At 38.8% G+C, this 22,241-nt stretch overlaps 1 protein-coding gene across 12 annotated transcripts in view; it reads left to right on the plus strand.

Moving 5' to 3' along the window:
- PTPRM (protein tyrosine phosphatase receptor type M) overlaps positions 1–22,241 on the plus strand; it is a 408,835-nt gene that overhangs the window by 320,988 nt on the left and 65,606 nt on the right. For 8 of the 12 annotated variants that reach the window (XM_053396503.1, XM_053396504.1, XM_053396507.1 and 5 more), the window contains 4 exons: positions 3,352–3,503; positions 6,087–6,161; positions 6,648–6,674; positions 14,896–15,083. In XM_053396503.1, coding sequence (XP_053252478.1) covers positions 3,352–3,503; positions 6,087–6,161; positions 6,648–6,674; positions 14,896–15,083 — 442 coding nt within the window. The remainder of the gene's footprint in view (positions 1–3,351; positions 3,504–6,086; positions 6,162–6,647; positions 6,675–14,895; positions 15,084–22,241) is intronic. The other 4 variants (XM_053396505.1, XM_053396509.1, XM_053396512.1 and 1 more) reach the window with 1 other exon arrangement.

The raw sequence follows: 22,241 nt of genomic DNA on the forward strand, positions 1-22,241 counted from the left end.
TAATCTTATAATAATTGGATACCATATTGCTTGCCAATCATATAGTGACCCTAAAATCTTTCTCATTTTTAGATACTCTTGATTTTAGCAATATAACAAAGTTTTCTTGATCTCTGTCAGTCCTCCATCTAGAAATGACTGATATCTTTTGAGAATTGTAGTTGGCAGTTCAGAACACCCTATATGGAGCTTTGAAAAGAACCTGGAGATATTGGTGAACTGGAAACATGTTTCTTTATATTGGTTTTTCAATTTGCTAATCATATGTAGGAGGACTAAAGTGGTTTTCAGACCTTCATTGAATGTGTGGAGACAGGAATTGGGATCATTCCTTCTGTCCCTGCTTTTGATCTCTAGATGTTCATTGGAAGTTCTGAATAGAGCCTACATGTGTACCATTGTGCACCCATGGGATCTCTCCATGTAATCAGGAACCCTGCAAAGGTACCAGTTGTTCCATCTGTGCAAGCACCCCAGCTTGCCTGACAGAACAATACCCCTTCTCCCACATGCTGTTTTAGGGGTTTTCCTCCTCCCCCCCCCCCGCCGCCGCCGCCAATTTCAGGGGGCATAGGGGAAGAGAGGGAAGAATGCCCCGTTGTGCAAGCAGGAGTCATTGCACATGAACTTCTACTAACATGGCTGGTTAGGTGCATCCCACCCATAATTTGTTGGAGTAACTAGAAAGGTAAAGGTAAAGGGACCCCTGACCATTAGGTCCAGTTGTGGCCAACTCTGGGGTTGCAGCGCTCATCTCGCTTTATTGGCAGAGGGAGCCAGCGTACAGCTTCCGGGTCATGTGGCCAGCATGACTAAGCCGCTTCTGGCGAACCAGAGCAGCACGCGGAAACGCCATTTACCTTCCCACCGGAGCGATACCTATTTATCTACTTGCACTTTAACGTGCTTTCGAACTGCTAGGTTGGCAGGAGCAGGGACCGAGCAACGGGAGCTCACCCCGTCGCAGGGATTCGAACTGCCGACCTTCTGATCGGCAAGTCCTAGGCTCTGTGGTTTAACCCACAGTGCCACCCGCGTCCCTAACTAGAAATGAGAAGGGGTTAATTTCCTTCAGGAGTTTAACTCTCCCCATGGATGAGCTAATCGCAGGTACAAGGTTAGCCAAGCCATTTGCTATGGTAACAGCCCAGAGTCCTGATTGTATCTGTGATTAATGCATGTCAGCACAGTAGTGTCAGTCTGTTAATCTGTGAGTGGTCAGTCTGTTGGTGTTACTTGTCCAGTGTTATGTCTTGAATTGCTGGAGTTTATTTGGAGCAATGGAAATATCTTGTACTTGTATGTATCTGTATACATATATCTGTATCTGCCAAAGCCTATAAGCTATTTATATCTATGTCTAGAACTGTTTTACTGAACCTTATCTTTCACAACAGTAAATTATTAAGCTGCTTCCATGCGGTAACTGGTACTGGGACCAACTTCCACTGTGTGGATATCTCACCTGAGATTCCCATGATAATTAATATTTTGCACCTCAACATAGATTTATGTTGCCAGAGTGACTGACAAGAGTAGTAAGAAATAAGGAATTGCAACTGAAAGTAGTAGTAGTAGTAATGCTAACATAGATAAAACAATAAAACAACAACATCCAATTTAAATGCTTGCTATAAATCATACTGCTCTTAGTTAAAGATTGCTTAGGACTTAAAAATGTGGGAAAACAAAATGTTTTTATCTGGTCCCGAAATGATAGTAAGGCATTCCAAAGATGAGGAGTCACCAAAGAAACGGCTATCTCTCCGGTCACTGCCTGCTATACTTGGGGGGGGGGTACCATTTCCTTGTGGTACATATAATACCCCTCCAGAGCTGCTGAACTCTGTTTATTTGGGACTGAGTTTAAATATTTTGACCCTCTTCCAGTCCATTATTGCTTACATACCCCAGATCAGGAGTTCTGTATCACCTTAATTTGAAAAGCAGACAGATCTAGGTGACACCCAACTCCTTATTCTATGATGACTTTATTCAGCCGCTTCATATGAATCCTGAACAACAAGGGGGAAAATACATTATTTTACTTACCTTATAGAAGTAAGCAAGTAGTGTTTTTCTTTTAACCAATTTTATCACCAAAGTTCAGACCATTCCATTGCTTAAAAATCTTGTTTTAACAAAATGCTGCTGCAAATTCTTGTTTAAATATGTTGCCTGATAAGAGTGTTGATATATAGTTTAATGTCACTGTGCAGTGACATTTTTTCAATTTCATGTGAAATTGAACATTATAAGCTTGTTGCATGATCTCACTCTCACCAATATCCTATTTTCCCTATAATACTTATAGTTTAACCGGCTTAATAGTTCTGTCTGTCACTATCTATAAATTGATCAGAATGTTCATTATTTCACAGAAAATATAAACCTGCACTAACTCTGGAAATTTTGTATGAAGGGTGGCAGTAATAGCAGACACACATATAGCTCTCACCCCCTCCTCTATAATTTGCCAGTCTCATGATAAAACAAAACATTGTATTTCCTGTCTCTGCCTACAGCAGCCACTGGAGTAGAGCAGGGCTAGGGAAATGTATAACATTGTACAGTAAGGACATGAATAAGTTACAGTAGACTTTTAGAGTAGGGGAGGAAGCTAGATGCACACTTGTCATAGGCTGAGTAGAGCCCTCTCTGCCCCACTTCCTCAGGTGCAAATGCAGGTAGCATCAGAGACCACCGCAGGGAAGAGGAGGTCCATTCATACTCACAAGATCCAGTGATAGTTACCATGTTGAATGGCTTAAAAAGACGGTGATAAAAAGTCATTGATAATAAGCCTAACAATGTGTGCCCATGTATAGGCGTATGTGAGCGGAGGTGACAGAAGCCTTCAGGGGAATCCACTGTGTTAGCTGTGAAAAAGTTGTGGGCACCCATATGTTGCTAGACTACAACTGAAATCTTCCCTGACCATTTGCTGTGCTGGCTGGGGTTGATGGGAGACGTAGTCCAACAGTGTCTGAAGGGCGCAGGTTCCCAATCCCTGCTCTCTGTTCAGGCTCTGTGCCCATGATGGATTGGATTAAGCCTAAAAACCTCTATTTCACTTACCCCACCCCTATCCATACGATGATCCATACAACAAGTGCAACTCTTTTATAGTGTTTTGATGAATCTGGTTATATTTACATTTTACGGCTATTCTCTTTAGCGAGTATTTATTTTAACTTAATTGAAGATTGTGTTTTTCACCGTTGACTTAAATGTGTGGGGGGTTTTTGTCAGTAAAAGTTGTATTTCCAAATGGACAGCTGGTATAAAAAGATAAATTCTGTGCTTGCTTACTGTGGCATCATCTTTCTTCCCTAATGTTCATTCCTTAAGGAAACTGGCTAAAAAGCGGAAAGAGACATTGAGCAGCACACGGCAGGAAATGACAGTGATGGTGAACTCAATGGATAAAAGCTACACTGAACAAGGCACCAACTGTGATGAGGCTTTCTCTTTCATGGACACACACAATCTAAATGGGAGATGTAAGTTTAAAATGCCCTGGGATGCAGCAATCACTTTTTATTTTTGTCAGGCAGGGGAGGGAGGGAGGGAGGTGTAAATGGTTCTTAATATACTTGTTAGTCAGTTCCATGGACAGATTATTGACTCATAGAAAATCCATAGGCCCCAGAATCTCTCACTGTTCATTACATCACAGCAAGCATTCTGGTGAGAAAGAATAGTTGTTATAAAATAAAGATAAGTTTGCATTTTTGTCTTTTACAAAAAAAGCACACATCAATGTAGCAGGTGTTGGATTCCATTTCCTTTTTTATTTTTACAATGCTGAAGGCTTTATTGCTTTCATACCAGCTGCATGTCTCCATGTCAGTTTAGCCACTTTCTAAAAATGTCATAATGAGTTTGGAGGGCAGCCATTTAGTCAGTCATAAACATCAATTAATGTTACAGTTGACATATTTCAGGCTTCCTGGGGTAAGAGAATTAATGCAATTAATAATTGTTTTGGACTCATACCTAGAGTTATTCTTAAAGACAGTAAAAAACCCAAAAAACCTGAAATCTCATATATTGCTATTATTGCCCAATAAAATAGTGCCACTTTTCTCCTCGAGATAGAACAGCGAATATAGGAAACTGCCTATAGCAGGTCAGGCTTTTTGTCCATCTAGCCTGGGATTGACTACACTGATAGATTGCAGTCCTCCAAGGTCTCAAGCAGAGGTTTTTGTTAACCTTGCTAGTTGACTTCCTTTTAACAGGAGATGCCGGAGATTGAACATGGGATTTCCTCCATACAAAGTATATGCTTGAACCACTGTCAGAACAGTGCACAGGCCGTAAACCAAGGGTAGCTGGTATGGCACTTTCCAGATGTTTTTGACTACAATTCCCATCAGCCTCAACAATGATCAGAGGTGGTGAGAGCTGTAGTCTACAACATCTGGAGGGCACTATGTGTCGGCATCCTTCGGGGGTCGAGAAGCCAGCTGGCTAGCCCACAGGTGGATCATGCCCTTCCAGCCGTGACAATCCCTCGACCTCCGGCTTGATGTAAATCAGCGACTCAGACTTCAAAGCCTGAGCATACTATATCAGCAGAGCAAACTGCGCAAACAGAAGAGGCATGAGGCTTGTGGAAACATACTAACAAGCTACGGATTTATTAAGCATAAATCAGGACAAAGAAAACATGTTGTCTCTCATTGCTGTGTCCTCAGAGAAAGAGAGGCAAAAGCAAAAGCTATACACAATGGAAGTTCCCAGCAAACTGTGCTGGAATGTAAGCAGACATGTGACATGTAACAATCTCACACGTCTGCAACTTAAGGTGGAATGGAAAATCCCAACATGGCTAACCAATGGACAAATATTCATTTTCTACCACAAGAAAGAAAGATGCTCCATGAATTAACATGGAGCATCAATAAAGAATACACTATTGTGGTCTAGCTTCATGTTTCCACGAAAGCATTAGGCTTCAAAGGCAAGTATCTTGTGTCCAGCATTAAAATGCTGTTGGTCAGAAATTCCACCCAAATGCTATTTCCGAAGGATGAATCCCGGATATGTCCAGGAAATTCTGGCAGCCCTAATTTATATCAGGATGGGCAAGTCTGTTGATTTCAGTTTCTCTTAGTTTCTCAGTTTTCCAATCTTAAATGCAGGTCCCCATCACCACATTTCCACATTAGTTTGTGGTTTAAAAAAAACAAAAAAAATTCAGAACGTACATCAGTATTGTGGTGTGAATTTATCCTAATATACATTTTCTTATATGCCATTTTGCCTAATATACACAGTTTTGAAAAGCTTTTCCCTATATAGTTGTATTTCCCAAATAAAATGCATTTTATATGCAATATTTGCTAATATATACATTTTTGTGCACACTATGTTCCAATATATGCATTTTTATTCACATTACTTGACTAGAAAACTGCATTGCAAAATTCATAGAAGTGTCACTTTCAAAGGATGGCTGTGTTTTCATTTACATATTGTTTCAGAAAGTGCAAATTAGGTAGATATGAACTGAATTAAATTTTTCTCCCATCTCCACTCTGAAGTCGCATTGAGTTGAATGAGGCTTATTTCCAAGTAAATGGATGTAGAATTCCGTCCTAAATTAGAAATGCTTTTAAGCTGAAGCCTCTTCCAAAATTGCCTATAGAAGCTCTGAAGCTGCTATAGCATGGTTCCTGCCTACATTTCTTGATCATCTCAGGAATCCAATGAAAGGAATACATAGTACATCTTCATATCCCAACAGCTTTGCTCTTCAGAAAATTCAAGCAAATCTGGTATGAGAAGGGGCTGCAGTTTAGGGTCCCCGCCCCCCACAATAATTTTAGATTTGCAGTCTTATTGAGAAAAGATGATGATGTTAAAGGTAATAGCACAAAGGGCCCCAATAAAACATAAAAGAAATTAATGGAGTCTAGTGCCATTTTTCATGGATATTTTTCTCCACTAAATCATTTTTACCAGATTTGAATGACCTAATCAGTTATTGCTATGTTCATCATATAAGGGTGATTTTGTAAATGCGGTGTAGCTTACTAATGCTTTTGTTTTCCTGAATACTGTGCTTCTCTTTCCAGCTGTATCCTCACCGTCTTCATTTACAATGAAAACAAACACACTGAGTACAACAGTTCCTAATTCTTACTACCCAGGTAACCATTTCTGTGCTTGTTTTATTTCAATAATCATAATCTCCTAGGACATAGAGGGTCTTTCCCCATGCAAGCACACTTGCACACATCATGAAAGGGATCAATAGAGGGCTCAATAGATCCCTCTTTTCTCACCGCACCCCAAGGCTACGTCTGGCCCCTACACAGAATAAAAAACTGGGACACGCCTCTCTTACATCATCCAGCCATTACTCTCCTTCAGGAACCTGGTCGGTTACTGATTTTAGCGTGCTCAAATGACCCATTCACTCAGGAATGGATCATGCCCCAGACTTAACAGTGAAATTATTCTTGAGGTCATGCTGTTAATTAAAACAAACGCAAAAAGTGCTAAATAGCTTTGCATGTTATAACAACTTGCTTATTTGTGGCTTTCTAGCAGAAAATTTGGGAACATTTATAGGTCATTTACTTCTCTTTCTCTTTTTGCCTTTTCTGCATTGACCTGCTTATGATGTATGACAGATCCATTTGTGCCAACTGCAATTTTAGGTGAGAACATTTCCCTTTATCAACATCTGTTGCAGATTTTTTTTAAAAAAAGTTCCAAACTAGGCTACAAAACATTGTTTTATGCCGCTGAAGAATGTGCAAGCTGTTCTGCATTTTTAATTCAAGTGCCAGTTAACATACTGGATTCTTATTGTCATCAGAAAATTCAGTAAAAGGGAGGGGAATTAAAGGGGATTGGGGGGGAGTGTGTTTTTAAGCAATGAATTAGCAAATCACCAAAGAGTGTAAATATCATGGCAATTAAAAGTTTGTCATTATTTTAGTATCATCTGAAAAATAAAGTACAATTTAAGAAAAAGATGGTCGTCTCTCTGCTGCCTATAGCACAGACAGGACTTTCATTTTCTTTTCGACATGCCTCCGAAAGACTTGAAATGTTATTGTGACCATCAAAATGGCAGAACATTAAAATAATTTTTATGAAGTGCCACATCCTACAAGGGATAAAATAAGATACCAGCACTATAGAAGGAAAGGCACTTAGACCTTTCTATCAGAAAGCTAAAAACAACCATTAAAAAGTGAAGGGAAATGGATTTACCATGCTGAGATAACAAATATAGATGAAAAATCATCGTATCTGGAATATATAACAACAAAGCTGAGCTATGCTTTTAACTACTACCACTGTACTAACCTTAACCTAACCCAATTTACACACAGCTTTCTTAAAAACAATCAAACAAAAATGCAAATCTAATAAGGCTGCAATCCTGTACCCACTTACCTTCAAGTAAGTCCTGCTGAACTCAGTGGGGCTTGCTTTTGAGGAGACATGTATAGGATTGTGCTATAATGCGCTGTAGCAAGAGTTTCATACCAATATTTCAGTTCTTGTTTTCACACTGACTTTGCAATGATTTTTTAACTTTTTCTACCCATGCACCTTTCTGTCGTAAGTTCTTACTAGTGTGCAGCATTGCCATGTGAAGTCTGGTGTGAATTCCTCAAATCTGGATTTTCTGAACTGAACTGCACATGGGCTGCAATGCAGAAAGCACCTTCAGATCATCACTAGAACATGTGTGCACCTAAAATAATTCTAGCGGGCTTTAAAAAATAGTTTTCAAGGGAACATGCCATGTTGCATCATAAGCTGTTTTTGAAAATACTAAGATTCAAAAGTGATTTGTGGTGTGATGGGAGAAAGGAGAGTTGCTCTCAGAAAAACAAAGTAAAAAAAAGCCCTTTTAGGCCAGTTACCTGTTTTATGGCCGTGGTGTTAAATTCTCAAGAGCTAATTTGTGCCCTACCCCTCAGAAAAAAAGAATGCAAGAGAATAATTACCACAGAAATATAATTAGCAAAGTTCATTTTATCTGATATCCAAAGAAAACAATATCTGATAAATCAGAGGAAATGACGCTGCAGCCACCATAATAATGTAATAACATCCATGCAAATGAAATTTGTAGTGATTTTTAACAGCCTGAGAGCATTGCACATCTCTTAGCTCTGACGTATGACATTCTCAGTGGACAAAAAGGAAATCGTTGCTATTAAATTTTGTAGATTTCTAATATGCTTTACTGTTTGATATATTTAAGTACATTCCTGTACAGTAAAGTTTTGAAATGCTATTTGCTTAATATAAGAAAAAAAATTAAGAATATAACCTTAGCAATTAAGGGTTGTTTTTCTTTTTAACAAAGATGCAAATTTTTCCTCATTGAATCAGGAACCGTGAAATTTTCTAGTAACCTTAAAATGGCTATTTATGAACTTCCCTGTAAAAAATTGTTTCATTTTTAATTGGTACATTGTATACCAAAAAAGTTCTTTTTGTTGCCAGTGACCCATACCCTTGCCATTTTTTAACACTTATGTCAATTTGCTGTCTAACACACACTTTAATATCTTAAAATAATGACTATGATTTAAAAATAACATCTGAAGCAGCTCTTTGATATGGGCATTGGTTGTAATCCATGGCTCTCATGCACATAGGGCTCATACTGGATATTTTCAGACATAACCATGGTTTGGTGTTATGAAAATGCGGAGGCACAAGTTTGGGGTTCATGTAGCCTTCTCTCCTCTGCTCATGTGTAGCAATTAGCAACTTTGAATCCTTGCTTATCTTCTCAACAAAGCAGTTTGTTGTTTTGTCCAAACAGGCCACATATGGTTTGCACTTCCTTGGAACAATGATCACAGATTCAGAACTGGCTCTTCTTTGTGATCTCTGGAAAGTCCCACAGTTGGATGAATGGATTTGCATAGAACCTTTTAGTTCTCTTTAACCAAAGAGGAGGTGCTACAGTGAAGAGAAGCATACACCTTCCCCTTCAGTCCTCTGCTGACTGCTACTGTAGCAGCAGCTTTCAGAACTTGCTCCATGAGTTTGTTCTCTCATTGGTGGAGCATCTATTTTTGTGTATAGTGTTTATATGTATAATCTTACACATATAATAATGCATATAATACACTATAATTGTTAGGAGAACCATGGGAGAAACATGGTTTAGCACATAGCTCTCAATGTTTCCCTTTTTTAAAGGGAAATTCCCTTATTCCGAATAGGATTCCTCGCAAGAAAAGGGAAAAGTTGACAGCTATGGTTTAGCACCATGACTGAACAGCCCTAATGTGAACTTTATGTGCATGCAGGACTATGGATTACAACAAACCCATTGCCCATCCGCATAGCCAATTTGAACAAGGTGTGTGAAGCCTACTGAAATTCCTCCAATATTAGGACATTACAGTTCATTCTGTGAATCTGCCACATTGTGGTGAATTTGGAAGCCACTGTAGATATAGTTTAGCAGTGTTATTCTGAAAACCAAATTGAGTTCATGGTGATGTATGCGTACAACCAGCTTGTCACAAATGAAAGGAAATGGATTTAAGAACAAGTTGGATGTGTCCAACAGCTCTCTTTCATTGAAAGATTTGTGTGAAGCAACTCTCAGACAGAGCCCTATGAATTCCTTCCAGTTACGTTAGCAAGGAACAGAAAAGCCCCACATGCATGTGCAGAAATAGCTTGCTTAATTATAGCTTTTATACTGCAAAGTGAATAGAGTTCTGTATATCAGCAGAGCACTGCTTGCCAAACATTTAGGAACCACAACCCCCACACTGTTCTCCACTCCTGATCAAAGAGTAAATATCATTTAAGGAGCAATCCTAAGAATGGGAAGCCAGCATAATTTATGCTGACTTAAGTTAAACCAGAGTAAAATACACAGATCCTAACTCCATTCAGGAGTTATTGCTGGCTGAGCTTGCCTAAACCTGGCAGAGGGGAAATAAGCCTCTAAGATAGTTTGACTTACACCACCCTCTTTGCCAGTGTAAATCCCACCAGGTTGTCAGGTTACGTGATGGAGCTGAACAGAGTTAGGATTCAACATGAGTCTCATCCTATCCCTTCCACTCGCCCCATTCCCTCAGAATACCCATTTTTCAAGGCTTATGCCAGTGGAAGTTCCATCAGTCTGAGGGATTTACACCAGCGTATCTCCTGCAGAGCATAACTCTGCTTAGATGCTTAAGCCAGCTGAGCTCAATTGAGCCAGGAACCTGCTCGATGAGCTGAAGATTCGCCACATCCTAAATTATCCCTGGTGGTGTATGGAGGATTAGGATTGTGCCCTTTCTCCCTGATTTACTGTCTGAAAATCTGAACTAGCATTACAAATTCTGTTTTATCTTTTCTCCACTTCCTGGCTACATTTACACTTCTGCCTGTAGTAGCAGTCCTTCCACACTACATGCATTTTTGTCTGAAACCGTAAGTGACAGCCAAGTTGGGTCCACAGCTGAACAAATCAAAATGTTTATTCATGACCTACCAGGGAGCTGGATTTTTCATGTTCATTAAATTATGACATGCGGAGTAACTTTTCATATTAAAAAGCTCTTTGTGATCCTACAGCGGGCATAGTCTAACCAAAGTAAATCACTGATAAGTCCAGTTAATTCTAAAGGACTTGGTTGCATCATGTTCCGTGTATTTTTATACAGCAGTGAGTTTTGGCAAATATATTTGACACAGACCAGATCAGAGAAGCCACATTTCCTTACAGTTAATGTAACACGAGATGTAACACGAGATGTAATTCAAATGGAAATGAAATGTAAAATAACATTAGAATAACAACCCATTAAAAAATGCTATGCCTTGGAATTGGAAAACAATAACTAGGGCTTATAACATCTCCTATGTATAACTACTTTATTCTGAAACTCTCAGTATTTAAGGGCTTGGGGAACAATTCATAAACCACGATTACTTGTTGAAATGTTACAAAACATTTTTAGACCAGAAAGCCTTCAGCTTTGTTACATATTTTGGCAACCCAGTTTTAAGATGTACCACAGCAAATCCTGTTTCTAACGAAAAACAATAACCTGAAAGTCTACTACACTTAGTAAAAGCAGACCGGATAAAAAAGTCTTCATTTCAAAAACCCTTGTAAAATTACTTACTTATGAAAATAATAATACTAATGCTAAAAAATAGACAGGCAGCTAGCAGTAATAACTTCAATATACTGTGGTTCCATTTGACACAAAAACGTATGAACACGTAGCATGTCTGCAAAGTTGCACTTAACCTGGTTTTGAATCAAAGGACTTGATCCTGACCTTTATCTAACAATAATAATAAAACCTAAAGTTACAAAAAAAACCATGATTTTTCTGCATAAATTTATTTTAAAATATCATAAATCAACTTCCAACTCTTTCTTTTTATTTATTTACTTACTTTGTCGTTTTGTGTCTTAGCCACCTTGTAGTAATCAGGTGCCATTTCAACAACAACATACTGTAACAACACTTGTATATATCACCTTTCATGCCATGCATTCCAAGGTGCTTTGCATTACAGTTTTGCTAATGGTTAGCTAAGAGGAACAATGCTTTTCTGTATTGGTATAAAAATATTAAGGCAGGCCCAGAGTAAGAGGGAAATGGTTACATTCATGTACATAAATTGTTACGTATATTATTTTCCGTTAGGCTTTGAGACTTTTGCTAAGTTTTCAGGGTAAGATTAGACTACTTTTATGTTCCTCACTATAAGATTCAAATAACTGGGCCAAAGTAATTTCAGTTCAGTAATTTTTGTATTGCTTCCTTTATATGGATTATGAGGTGTTAGAGTCTTATTTGCTTCAGGTACAAAGCCCACTGTGTTATAAAGGGCTGGAGCTGATTGAGAAGTTTGGGAACTACAGCTTTCATGAGGTGCTGTAGTATGTCTGAATGAGATTTTCTATGAACATGAACTCTTTTCTGTTCATGGAAGGAAAGTTAGGCTCCAAGTCAATATCTACAGAACATGATTAGTGAAGCTATCTGTTGCCACATATAAAACAAGAACAATGATAATCATGCCATCCCGACTAATCCTTGTATATGCTGTTTCCCCTAGTAAAATTAACATTAATTATTTTTAATGTAACTCCTACATGGGGTCTGGTGAGTGTACAAAAGTTTGCACACTGAGGGGCTCTTTTACACAAGGGAAGAGTGTGACAAGGCAGTAAGTGTGAGCATTTCCTATCCTAGGCAAAAACTAGAAGACCTGCAGTGAAACTTCAAGGGCAGTGTCAAACACCATAAAACAGTAGGAAAGGAGAGTGGTTTTCAGCAGCAGAGCATTGGCTTGGAAAGATGCTTAAATGTTTCCTTTGCCCATTGCTTTCCCTCTGCAACACCACCCCAAACCACTTTTGTACACATGCTGCAGCAAGCATGCACCTGGAAGCCCTCAGAGAAGGAAGGGGAAGAAATATCTACCATGCGCAGAGCTGTAGGTACATATCACATCCCCCACAAAGCTTTTTATCAAGATTGATAGTCTACCATCATTGCAGAGTGTTCTGTCTAAATAATGACACTACATTGTTATATTCGTACCATGAAAAGCCATCGAGCTGTGACAGTTGCGAATTCTGAACAAGAAGGAAAAGCTGAAGGTGCTTATCTATTTATGAAAGTATTTATAGACCACTGTCTCATAAGATAGCGGTTTTCCACAATATGCTTACAGTAAAATATAAAAACAGAATAAACGTTTCATTAAGATTACTGTTGAGCCAAAAGTTTTTTAAGTGGCTCCATAGGCCTCTTGGCATAAAGCCTTGAAGAGATGCCTGAAAGTAAAAAGTGAGGATGCCTGTCTGACCTCTGCTGGAAGAGTGTTCTGCAGCATGAGACGGCAACTCTACATGCCCAACTTCTTAAACATAGGCGACAACTAGCAGGGCTCCTCCAGAAGCTCTCACTGATCAAGCTGGGATTTATAGGCACAGGCAGTCCTTAAGGTATCCTGGACCCATGTTGTTCAGGGTTTTGTGTATGAAGACAAGAACCTTGAACACTAGCATATGTCCATTCACACTAGAAGAGCCAAAGATGCTGCTGACATCAATAGCTATTCTCACTAAGCTAATCCTCTCTTGCTCCTCAACTGCCAGGCAAGATTAATTGAGTGAGTTAACTAGAGATCAGAGCCTGTGGGCCAGCTTGGTTCTGTTCTTGTCATCAATATAACTGGAGAGAGGCTTTTACAGTCTGGTCAGAAACTTGCTATATGAGTAAATTAATGCTTAGGGTAGAATCCAATATCATTGTTTCATAGGCCCTTTCTCAAACCATACAGATAATGTTAAGATTATAGTGATGTAATTCTGGCACTGCAGCCTTATAATCTGTACAAATATTTAAAAATGAAGATTAGGATGAGTACATGTTTAACCACAAGCAGGGAAATCCCTGTCATCTTATAGTGAACCACAGAAAGATGCTGTTAAATTCCAGCAGCAGGATGTCACATGAAGGTGTATATATAAGGATACTTACAGAGCTAATCTGTTCATGTCTACTTAGAAGTAAGTCCCATAGAGTTCAGTGGGCCTTACTCCCAGTTAAGTAGATACAGGATTGCAGCCTAAGCACACACAACATTTATAGGCAATATATTGAGATTTGCCCTATAAAAACTGTGGTGTCAATTAGCCCCATTGGAGCCACATGATGTAATGGGCTGCTATTTTAATACTTGAATAGGGAAATGCCAGCTGAAATATGCCTGCTTTTTTGTGAGAAACTCTCTAGCTTAGTAAGATGATAGGCTTGTTTAAATAACAGCATTGTGGCAGATACAAACATATCTTAAAAATTGTTGCTTAGAGTGGGGGAGGGAAAGCTATGATGAGACATGGTTTTCAGTTTTAGGTTTCCCCCACCCTCTTCTTTTTGTAACATAGTGCCACCCCAACCTAGTAAAGTGGGGTGGGGGGAGAGATAATTATATTGGCTATTCTACACTACCCTTTATAATATATTTAGTTGCTTTGCTAGGAAACCAAGCTGGAGACACTTAATTACAAACATAAAAATACCTGTAATTATTACTGCAGTACTGTTGCTTATGGCCTGTTTCCTTTTTCTTCTCCTCCTCCTCTTTTTCTCCTGATAAGTGCCAATAAATGGTAAGTTGCCCATTTGCCCCCTTGAAGAGGTGTGGAGGGGGTGGGTGATTGTTTGCTTCATACCAGTATTGACCAACCTAGTTGGGGTTATGTTGTGTGTTGGCTTGCATGTCAGTTGACATATAACATTTCATGCCTTATGTGATGGCCCATGATATATTGCTTATTTGAAACTGCAGCATGCTAAATTCAGTCAAAGCATTAACCCAAATCAAACTACTCCTTGCATTTATCCTTGTGTATTTTCTTTCCTAGTGTTGTATCCAATCTACATTTCCATTTTTCTCCTGGCTTAATAACCCATATCATTTTATGCATTAAAAATTTTGCTTTCACTAACATGTCCTGAATCACTGTGAAAGAGAAAATAAAAAGTTTACTAATCCAGAAAACACTCAAGTCCTTTTTTTATATTACTGGGACTTGATGAAGTTTCAGCCTGAAACTTCTGCACCATTTACAACTAAACACCTAAAGAATTTATTAGTACAGCTAAATAAACAAACGTACAGTATGGACTATACAGTGCTTTTCATTGTAAACCAATAGAGCCCCCTCTTTCCAATATATCTTGATAACTCCCCGAGTAAATTACTCAATTGAGTTTATTTTCATAATGGTTTAGCCCACCAAATAGTGATGATAGAAAATTCTGTTGGTGTCAGATGCCATCTCATAAAGGCAATGTATCATATACTTCTGTGGAAAACTGGAAATAGCTGGTATATTATTCAGTGTTCTTTTCCTAGATGAAACTCACACAATGGGCAGTGACACAAGCAGCTTGGTCCAGTCACACACCTACAAGAAGCGAGACCCTGTGGATGTGCCATACCAAACAGGACAACTCCATCCAGCCATCCGTGTCGCCGATTTGCTGCAGCACATTACGCAGATGAAATGTGCAGAAGGCTATGGATTCAAGGAGGAATATGAAGTGAGTAAGCTTCAAACTACACATGATGCTCTGTACTCTGTGGTGTTTCCCCTATCACAACCGTGTGTGTGTGTGTGTGTGTGTGTGTGTGTGTGTGTGTACTGCGAGAAGAACAGTTTCCTTGCAAAGCAGCAGTGATGCAGAAACGGGGGGGGGGGGGGAGACGCTGTTTAAAAATATAAGAGTTGTGCTAGATGAAATCAAAGGCCAGTGTAGTGTAGCATCTCGTTTCCCACAGTGGCCAACCTGATTGTAGGGTGATAACTCTCTCCTGCTTCTGTTTCCCAGCAAATGGTAGCCACTGATAATCTTATCCTCCACGAATTTGTATAATCCCCTTTTAAAGCCTTTGAGTAAGTCGCTAGCTTGCCATCACATCTTATGGTAGTGAAATCCATAGTTTTATTATGTGCAGTCTGAATAAATATTTCCTTTTGTCTGTTCTGAATCTATCTACTACGAACCAAATATTTCTTTCTTGGTAAACTGCTGCATCAGTGTATATGTGAAATTAGGGTACATGTTTTTGCCCCAATGTGTTACAATTACTTACATTAACCACATTTAACATTTTATTGCCCATTCACCTAGTCTGGCAGTCTTTGACATTCATTTTGAAGCTCATTGCAATCCTTTGTTCTAACCACCTCGAACAATTAGTTGTCATCAGCAAAGCCGATCACCTCACTGCTTATTCCTAAGGCTAATTCATCAGTTTTGAAAACTCTTTATTCCTGTTCTCTCCATTACCTTCTTTAATCACTTTAGCCATGTTGCAGTCCTCTTGGATTTGGTGGTAACTGTCCTGATCTGGAGCATACATTCTAGCTGTTTCAATTTTGAATAACTCCCAAATGTTCTAGGAAGTTGACTGTTCTTTCAACTTCCTTTTTGTTGTTGTTGTTTAGTCGTTTAGTCGTGTCCGACTCTTCGTAACCCCATGGACCAGAGCACGCCAGGCACTTCTGTTTTCCACTGCCTCCCGCAGTTTAGTCAAACTCATGCTAGTAGCTTCAAGAACACTGTCCAACCATCTCGTCCTCTGTCATCCCCTTCTCCTTGTGCCCTCCATCTTTCCCAACATTAGGGTCTTTTCCAGGGAGTCTTCTCTTCTCATGAGGTGGCCAAAGTATTGGAGTCTCAGCTTCATGATCTGTCCTTCCAGTGAGCACTATGGGCTGATTTCCTTAAGAATGGATAGGTTTGATCTTCTTGCAGTCCATGGGACTCTCAAGAGTCTCCTCCAGCACCATAATTCAACTTCCTTTTTACCAAGCCCCTAATATTTTTTTTTAGAAGTTCATGCTTTGAAGTCAAATAATGTTGTCCTTCCTTGGGAATTGTTCGTATGAATTAAATTTGATAACGTTGTGGTCACTGTTTCCAATGAATTCAACAAAATTAACACCTTGTTCTAGGTTCTGACCACCATTTAGAATTCAGTTTAATGTTATCTCCCCTTTTGAGTTTGATAGTGCTGCAGTAGATGTTTCTTGTCATAACATTTCTTCCATCAGGTCTTTGAAATCACTTAGGATTATACATGGCTGATTCCATGATCTACTGTTCTAGGGCACACTAATTCAGAATATCTGGAAAATGTTGCCTCTGTGTTATAGTTAATGCATGTGCCATGTGCCAACCCCTCCTCTGTCTATCCTAGCTGCTGGGCTTATGTTTTTGGTCAGACTAGGAGGAGATGCCAGTTTATCAACTATCTTACCTCCTTTCATCTAGTTGAAGCTTATAAGCAGGGAGGTTTCTAGGAGAAATAATATACTACATTTGCCCTCCCATTGCACAAAACTTTTTGATAGTTTGTCTTCATTTGGGCAGCACATTATTATTTTTTTCATAAGAAAATACTTAAAAGCAACTTTATTTTCTGAAAACAGTGTGATCCATGCACAAAAGGTGGGCTGGGTTTTTTGTTTGTTTGTTTGTTTTTTGTAGTGGTTGATGCAGCCATTTACAGGGCCTAGCTGGCATTGTTGTTCTACACAAGTCTGCTGTGACATGACACATCCAAATTGCACCACCAACCTGCACTCTCTTCAAGTCTTCTTATTTCATATTCTGCAGCACCAGCTGCGTCACTCAATTATAGTCATCGCTACAGGTTATTTCTGTTGTATAGAGTATAAATAATGACCAAAACCAAAATAAGTATGGAATATTGAATGAAAATAGGGGATGTTAGCAAGCCGTATTGATACATCTGGAAATGCATGTACTACTTATTTTCTTGCTTCTCTGTTTACAATAATGATTGAGATAATGATTATGGTAAGGTTTAGAAAGAAAACTATTTGACGGCATCCAGGGACTTTTTAAAAACAGCCAGACACTTTCATAGACACAAACCTACTTCATTAGATACTGAGTTGGAAATGGGAAAAATAAGGCAGGTAAGCGAGTAAAAAGCTGGCCAAGAGGAAGCAAAATAAGTGATAATAGTATAAATAGACTTTTTATAGTGTGCATTGTCTCTCCTGAGCACCTATTAAAAATGAACACTCTCTCTCATTTCATGTGATGAGGATTTTGTAAAATTGCATTAGACAAATCCATATGGATGTGGCACTACCCATATGCAAATTGGGATCAAAAGGGAATCTGCACCAATCACTGCAATTCAAGGTTGCTTTTTTATATAAAATAAATATTCCAAGCAGGTTACAAAAAATTAACAAAATGAGATAAATCCTATTTTGTCTTGTTAGGTTCCTATTTACTTATAATAAACTTTTTATGTGGCGATGATAACAACCTTGTTTCTTACCCACATGCCCATCTAATTGTTTATAGCAATATTTACTCTGTGGGTTTGACATGCGGCTTGTAAACCTTATTGAGAAATCTTTTTTTTTTTAGTTGAAAAGTAGTTTACAAATTAAGTAAATAAATAAAGTAATAATAACATTAAGTCCTGTGCTCATAGGTAAATCCCATGAAGGACAATAAATATTTATTACGCATGGGAATAAATTTATTGTAAGCATATGTTAACCCTCAAGTGTGTGCAAGGTGACTCTTGCTACATTCATAAAGATATCTTCCAACAATTTGGTTTGCAACAAACTTTTTGCAGACAGGAACTGGAAATTCCTATCAGCCTACCAGTGGCTTAATAACACCTTAATAATAGCTAAATAAAATTTGGGTGACCATGATCATGTACAAGCTCACTCAAAATATGTCCCTTGCAACAAATCCAGTACCTAAACAGAAACCCATGGCATCCTAGTTTCTCTATACAGTGGTACCTCGGGTTAAGTACTTAATTCGTTCCGGAGGTCTGTTCTTAACCTGAAACTGTTCTTAACCTAAAGCACCACTTTAGCTAATGGGGCCTCCCGCTGCTGCCATGCCGCCGGAGCACAATTTCTGTTCTCATCCTGAAGCAAAGTTCTTTACCCAAGGTACTATTTCTGGGTTAGCGGAGTCTGTAACCTGAAGCGTGTGTAACCTGAAGCGTATGTAACCCGAGGTACCACTGTATCTCATTTGTGGAGTCTCTCCCAGAATATAAATGCACTCCTGCCAGATGCAGTCATGAGTTAAGGCATTCCCCATTTTCTGGTCCTATACATGATTCCTCATTTGGATCACCAATTCAACGCTCCTTACCATTCTTGTCCTTTTTTGGTTTCATAGGTTTTGGGGAAAAAAAGGAAGGTACTTTTTCGGTGCAGCCAATGATTATTATATAAAACAATGTAGTTAGTTTTTCCTTTCTCCTATTATTATAGTTATTTATTGCATATCATGCTTTCATATATTTAATGTATTAATATTTGTGGTTGAAGTTTAATAAAAGGCATGTTTAAGAAAACTAACAAGGAGAGTTTTCAAGAATCAGTTAATGAGTCAAAGCATGCATACACACACACACACACACACACACACACACAATCATTAGCTATTTACTCTAAAGCAGGGAACAATCCTTTCGGTAGGATGAATTTTTTGTAGAAATTCCACTTTTGTGGTTTCCAATTTGCATGTAAACGGATAATTACTGAACAGTTATATCCTCTATTAATAAGAGTACATTTGTGCAGTTTTGCACATTAAAGAATTCTGCAACAAAATCAATTCAGTATCTTTTGAGATCCATCATAGCACTCAGATCTACAGCCATCTGTTCACTGGTTCTCTTCTACAATGAACAAGACGGCTGTTCCTAAATAAACAATATTCCCATATCTCCCATTCTCTTTCATTGCCTTAAACTCTAGCATTCTTAATGACTATCCCCATTCACTAGTGTTGTGGGAGGGGAATGTTAACTGCCATAAAATTATGATTTGTAGACATCAGAAAATGCCTCCAGCGCTTTGGTATTGAACAAATGGCATCATGTTGGTCTACTTTGTGACTGAAGTTTGGGTGGGCATGGGGCTGTATTCTGCTGAGTCCAGACATGCATTTTAACTTTGGTTATTATCTTTACATCTTCAAGCTAGGTTGATTAGGAAGAAGTTTGTCAATATGTCCCTGAAGTGTTTGGGAACTTCTGTTATCATTTTATGTAGTGGGTGAAGTTAGGAAGCAGGTCTTGTCTATACAGTAATATGGTTTGCTGCTTCACTATGTAATTTTGGTGACATCAATTATGCTTTACCAAGCAGAATGTGCAAATCACCAATATTCCATCCTGCTTGTTGACCGCATAGTTTTGTCCTATGTTTCATGTCACATGAAAAAGTTGGAATTCAGCAGCCTCTTTTTTCTCCTTGCACAGTGAATTATATGCTGGGTTTGTTGCTGTTTTTTTTGCATTGTTCATTACATTTACAATTAGATTTTGTTCATTACCCTTACAGTTAAGTATGTAAGAAATCACATTGCAGCAGTACCTATTTCATGTCCTTCCTGCACATATAAATATGTGAGAAGATAAATAATCCAGGTAAACATGTGGACAGAAAATAGTGGGTTCCGTGAAGAGAGTGTTAGTAGTGAGATTAAAGAAGAAATGAGTAAGGTGTATCTGCAAACCTAGGGATTCTCACTGGAACTTTGAATTTTCTGTTTACTATTGTAAGAGAAAGCTTCCTTGCGTCTCATCCTTGCACCTTTGTCTGTCAGTTGCTTAAACCATGTGCATGTTATTTTAGTAATAACAAGGGAGACCACATTGGTAATGGAACTAAATGTGATTTATTTTTCAGTTTCACCCCTTGTTTCTGTTTTTGAATCAATTTGTGGTAGGGTCTGGAAAACTTTGAGACTGTGGATTGGGGATTTGACCTGGGTTTGATGGCCACACCAGTTGGAGATCCCTTTTTATGCATGGAAGAAAATTGACAGCACTGAAACCTGGTTCCCTTCCCCAGTGTGCTACACAGTGGCATGAAGTAGGCAGTGGGGAACAGACAAGACTGAACCTGTGTGCCTTTCTGTGGATGCCACCACAGTCAATGATGTTGTTGGCTCTCATGTTGAGCATTACTTGAGTTGCCGTTAATATTTTGTTTAACAGCCACTGTGGCTGTATCTTCATTTCTACTTCTGTCCCCTCTTTTTTCCTTGCCAATGTCTTCCTTGTCATCTACAATTTCTTTCCCCACTATAGCTCAAATGGGAGGTAACTTTTTAAAGAACATTAGCAGTGGAAGGAAGTCATGTTACTCTTTTTAAAAAAAGAAAAAAAGAAATGGCAGTTGAAATAATAAATGTAGATAGTGAAAGAAAGCAGACAGCAGCACACCTTAGTAGGTAGCTTTGTCAAAAGTTAGAAGACTTCCCTCAGGCTCTAATCATGCCAATCACGCAACCTTATAATACAAGATGCAGTGATTAATCCACAAAAAGAACCAATCACAAAACAATAAATTGCTTCAGGAGTTGCTTCTAATACCTGCACATTAATGGAACATCTCCCCAAAGGACTTTATCCCTATTGTTGAAAAGGCTTACCAAGACCACACAGTGACCTGCCTCATCAGGAAAACAATGGAAAGAAAGATACTTCACTGTGGCTGGTGCTGCAGCGGGACACATGTATTTATGTTTGATCCACTGAACTTGAAGATGGTTCTTCCAGAATGGAAACTACTACTTAGTTCAGGAGCAAACTCACAAACATCTGGTCAGTAAAGCCTCACCAAGACAGAAACAGAACTTTTTAAAAAAAATTAAAAATCCACTGCAGGGTTTAAAGACTAAAATAACAGTCATGTAATAAATGAATAGGCGTTGTTAAGCACAGCTCCCTTTAGCAAGAGATGAAATAATCCTTCCTTGCCCCTCATCCACATATCCTGCCTTGAGTCTGAGTCTTATTTTCATACCCTTACCTTACCACTCTCTGAACCATGTACTTGTTGTTCTGCTATTTGTTAATAGGCAATATTACAAATCCCCCTCAGAAACTTAGCCTCATATGTAACAGCGCTAATACAAATTAGAAAAGATATTCTATATTTTGCTTCATCATGCTCTCCAGACAAGTAGCCCTCTCTCTTATACATTTTGTGTGTCCCAAATCTCACCTAGCTCCTGTTGCTCTGTCCAAGCTCCTGCCAACCTAGCAGTTCGAAAGCACGTCAAAGTGCAAGTAGATAAATAGGTACCGCTCTGGCAGGAAGGTAAACAGCGTTTCCGTGCGCTGCTCTGGTTCGCCAGAAGCGGCTTAGTCATGCTGGCCATGTGACCCAGAAGCTGTATGCCTGCTCCCTCAGCCAATAAAGCGAGATGAGTGCTGCAATCCCAGAGTCGGTCACGACTGGACCTAATGGTCAGGGGTCCCTTTACCTTTACCTTTAATCTCACCCAACTTTTGCTCACAATATTGTGAACAATAACACTTAGCATGTGAACTCTTCCCTTTCCTGGTTGTCTTAGTCTTAGCCAAGACAAGTCTTTAGGGCTATGCCTATTTAGGAAGGATCATACTCTACATCACTGTATTGTCCAACTTAACATTTATGGTAAGCCAAAAGCAACACACACACCATATAAACAATAACAAAAAAATTAACGAATACAGTTATATTTTGTTTGGCTGCATGCAAGTCTCTATCACCATTTTAAACAAAAACACTAGTTATTATGATTCAAACAAACATTAACATTTTGGTTTAATAGTTAGCAAAGTGAATCAACCTTAATAGTCACTGATTTTTGCAATTTGAATTATGTTGTTTTCCC

Source organism: Podarcis raffonei, chromosome 7 (genome assembly GCF_027172205.1).
Source record: "Podarcis raffonei isolate rPodRaf1 chromosome 7, rPodRaf1.pri, whole genome shotgun sequence".
Lineage (NCBI taxonomy): Eukaryota > Metazoa > Chordata > Lepidosauria > Squamata > Lacertidae > Podarcis > Podarcis raffonei.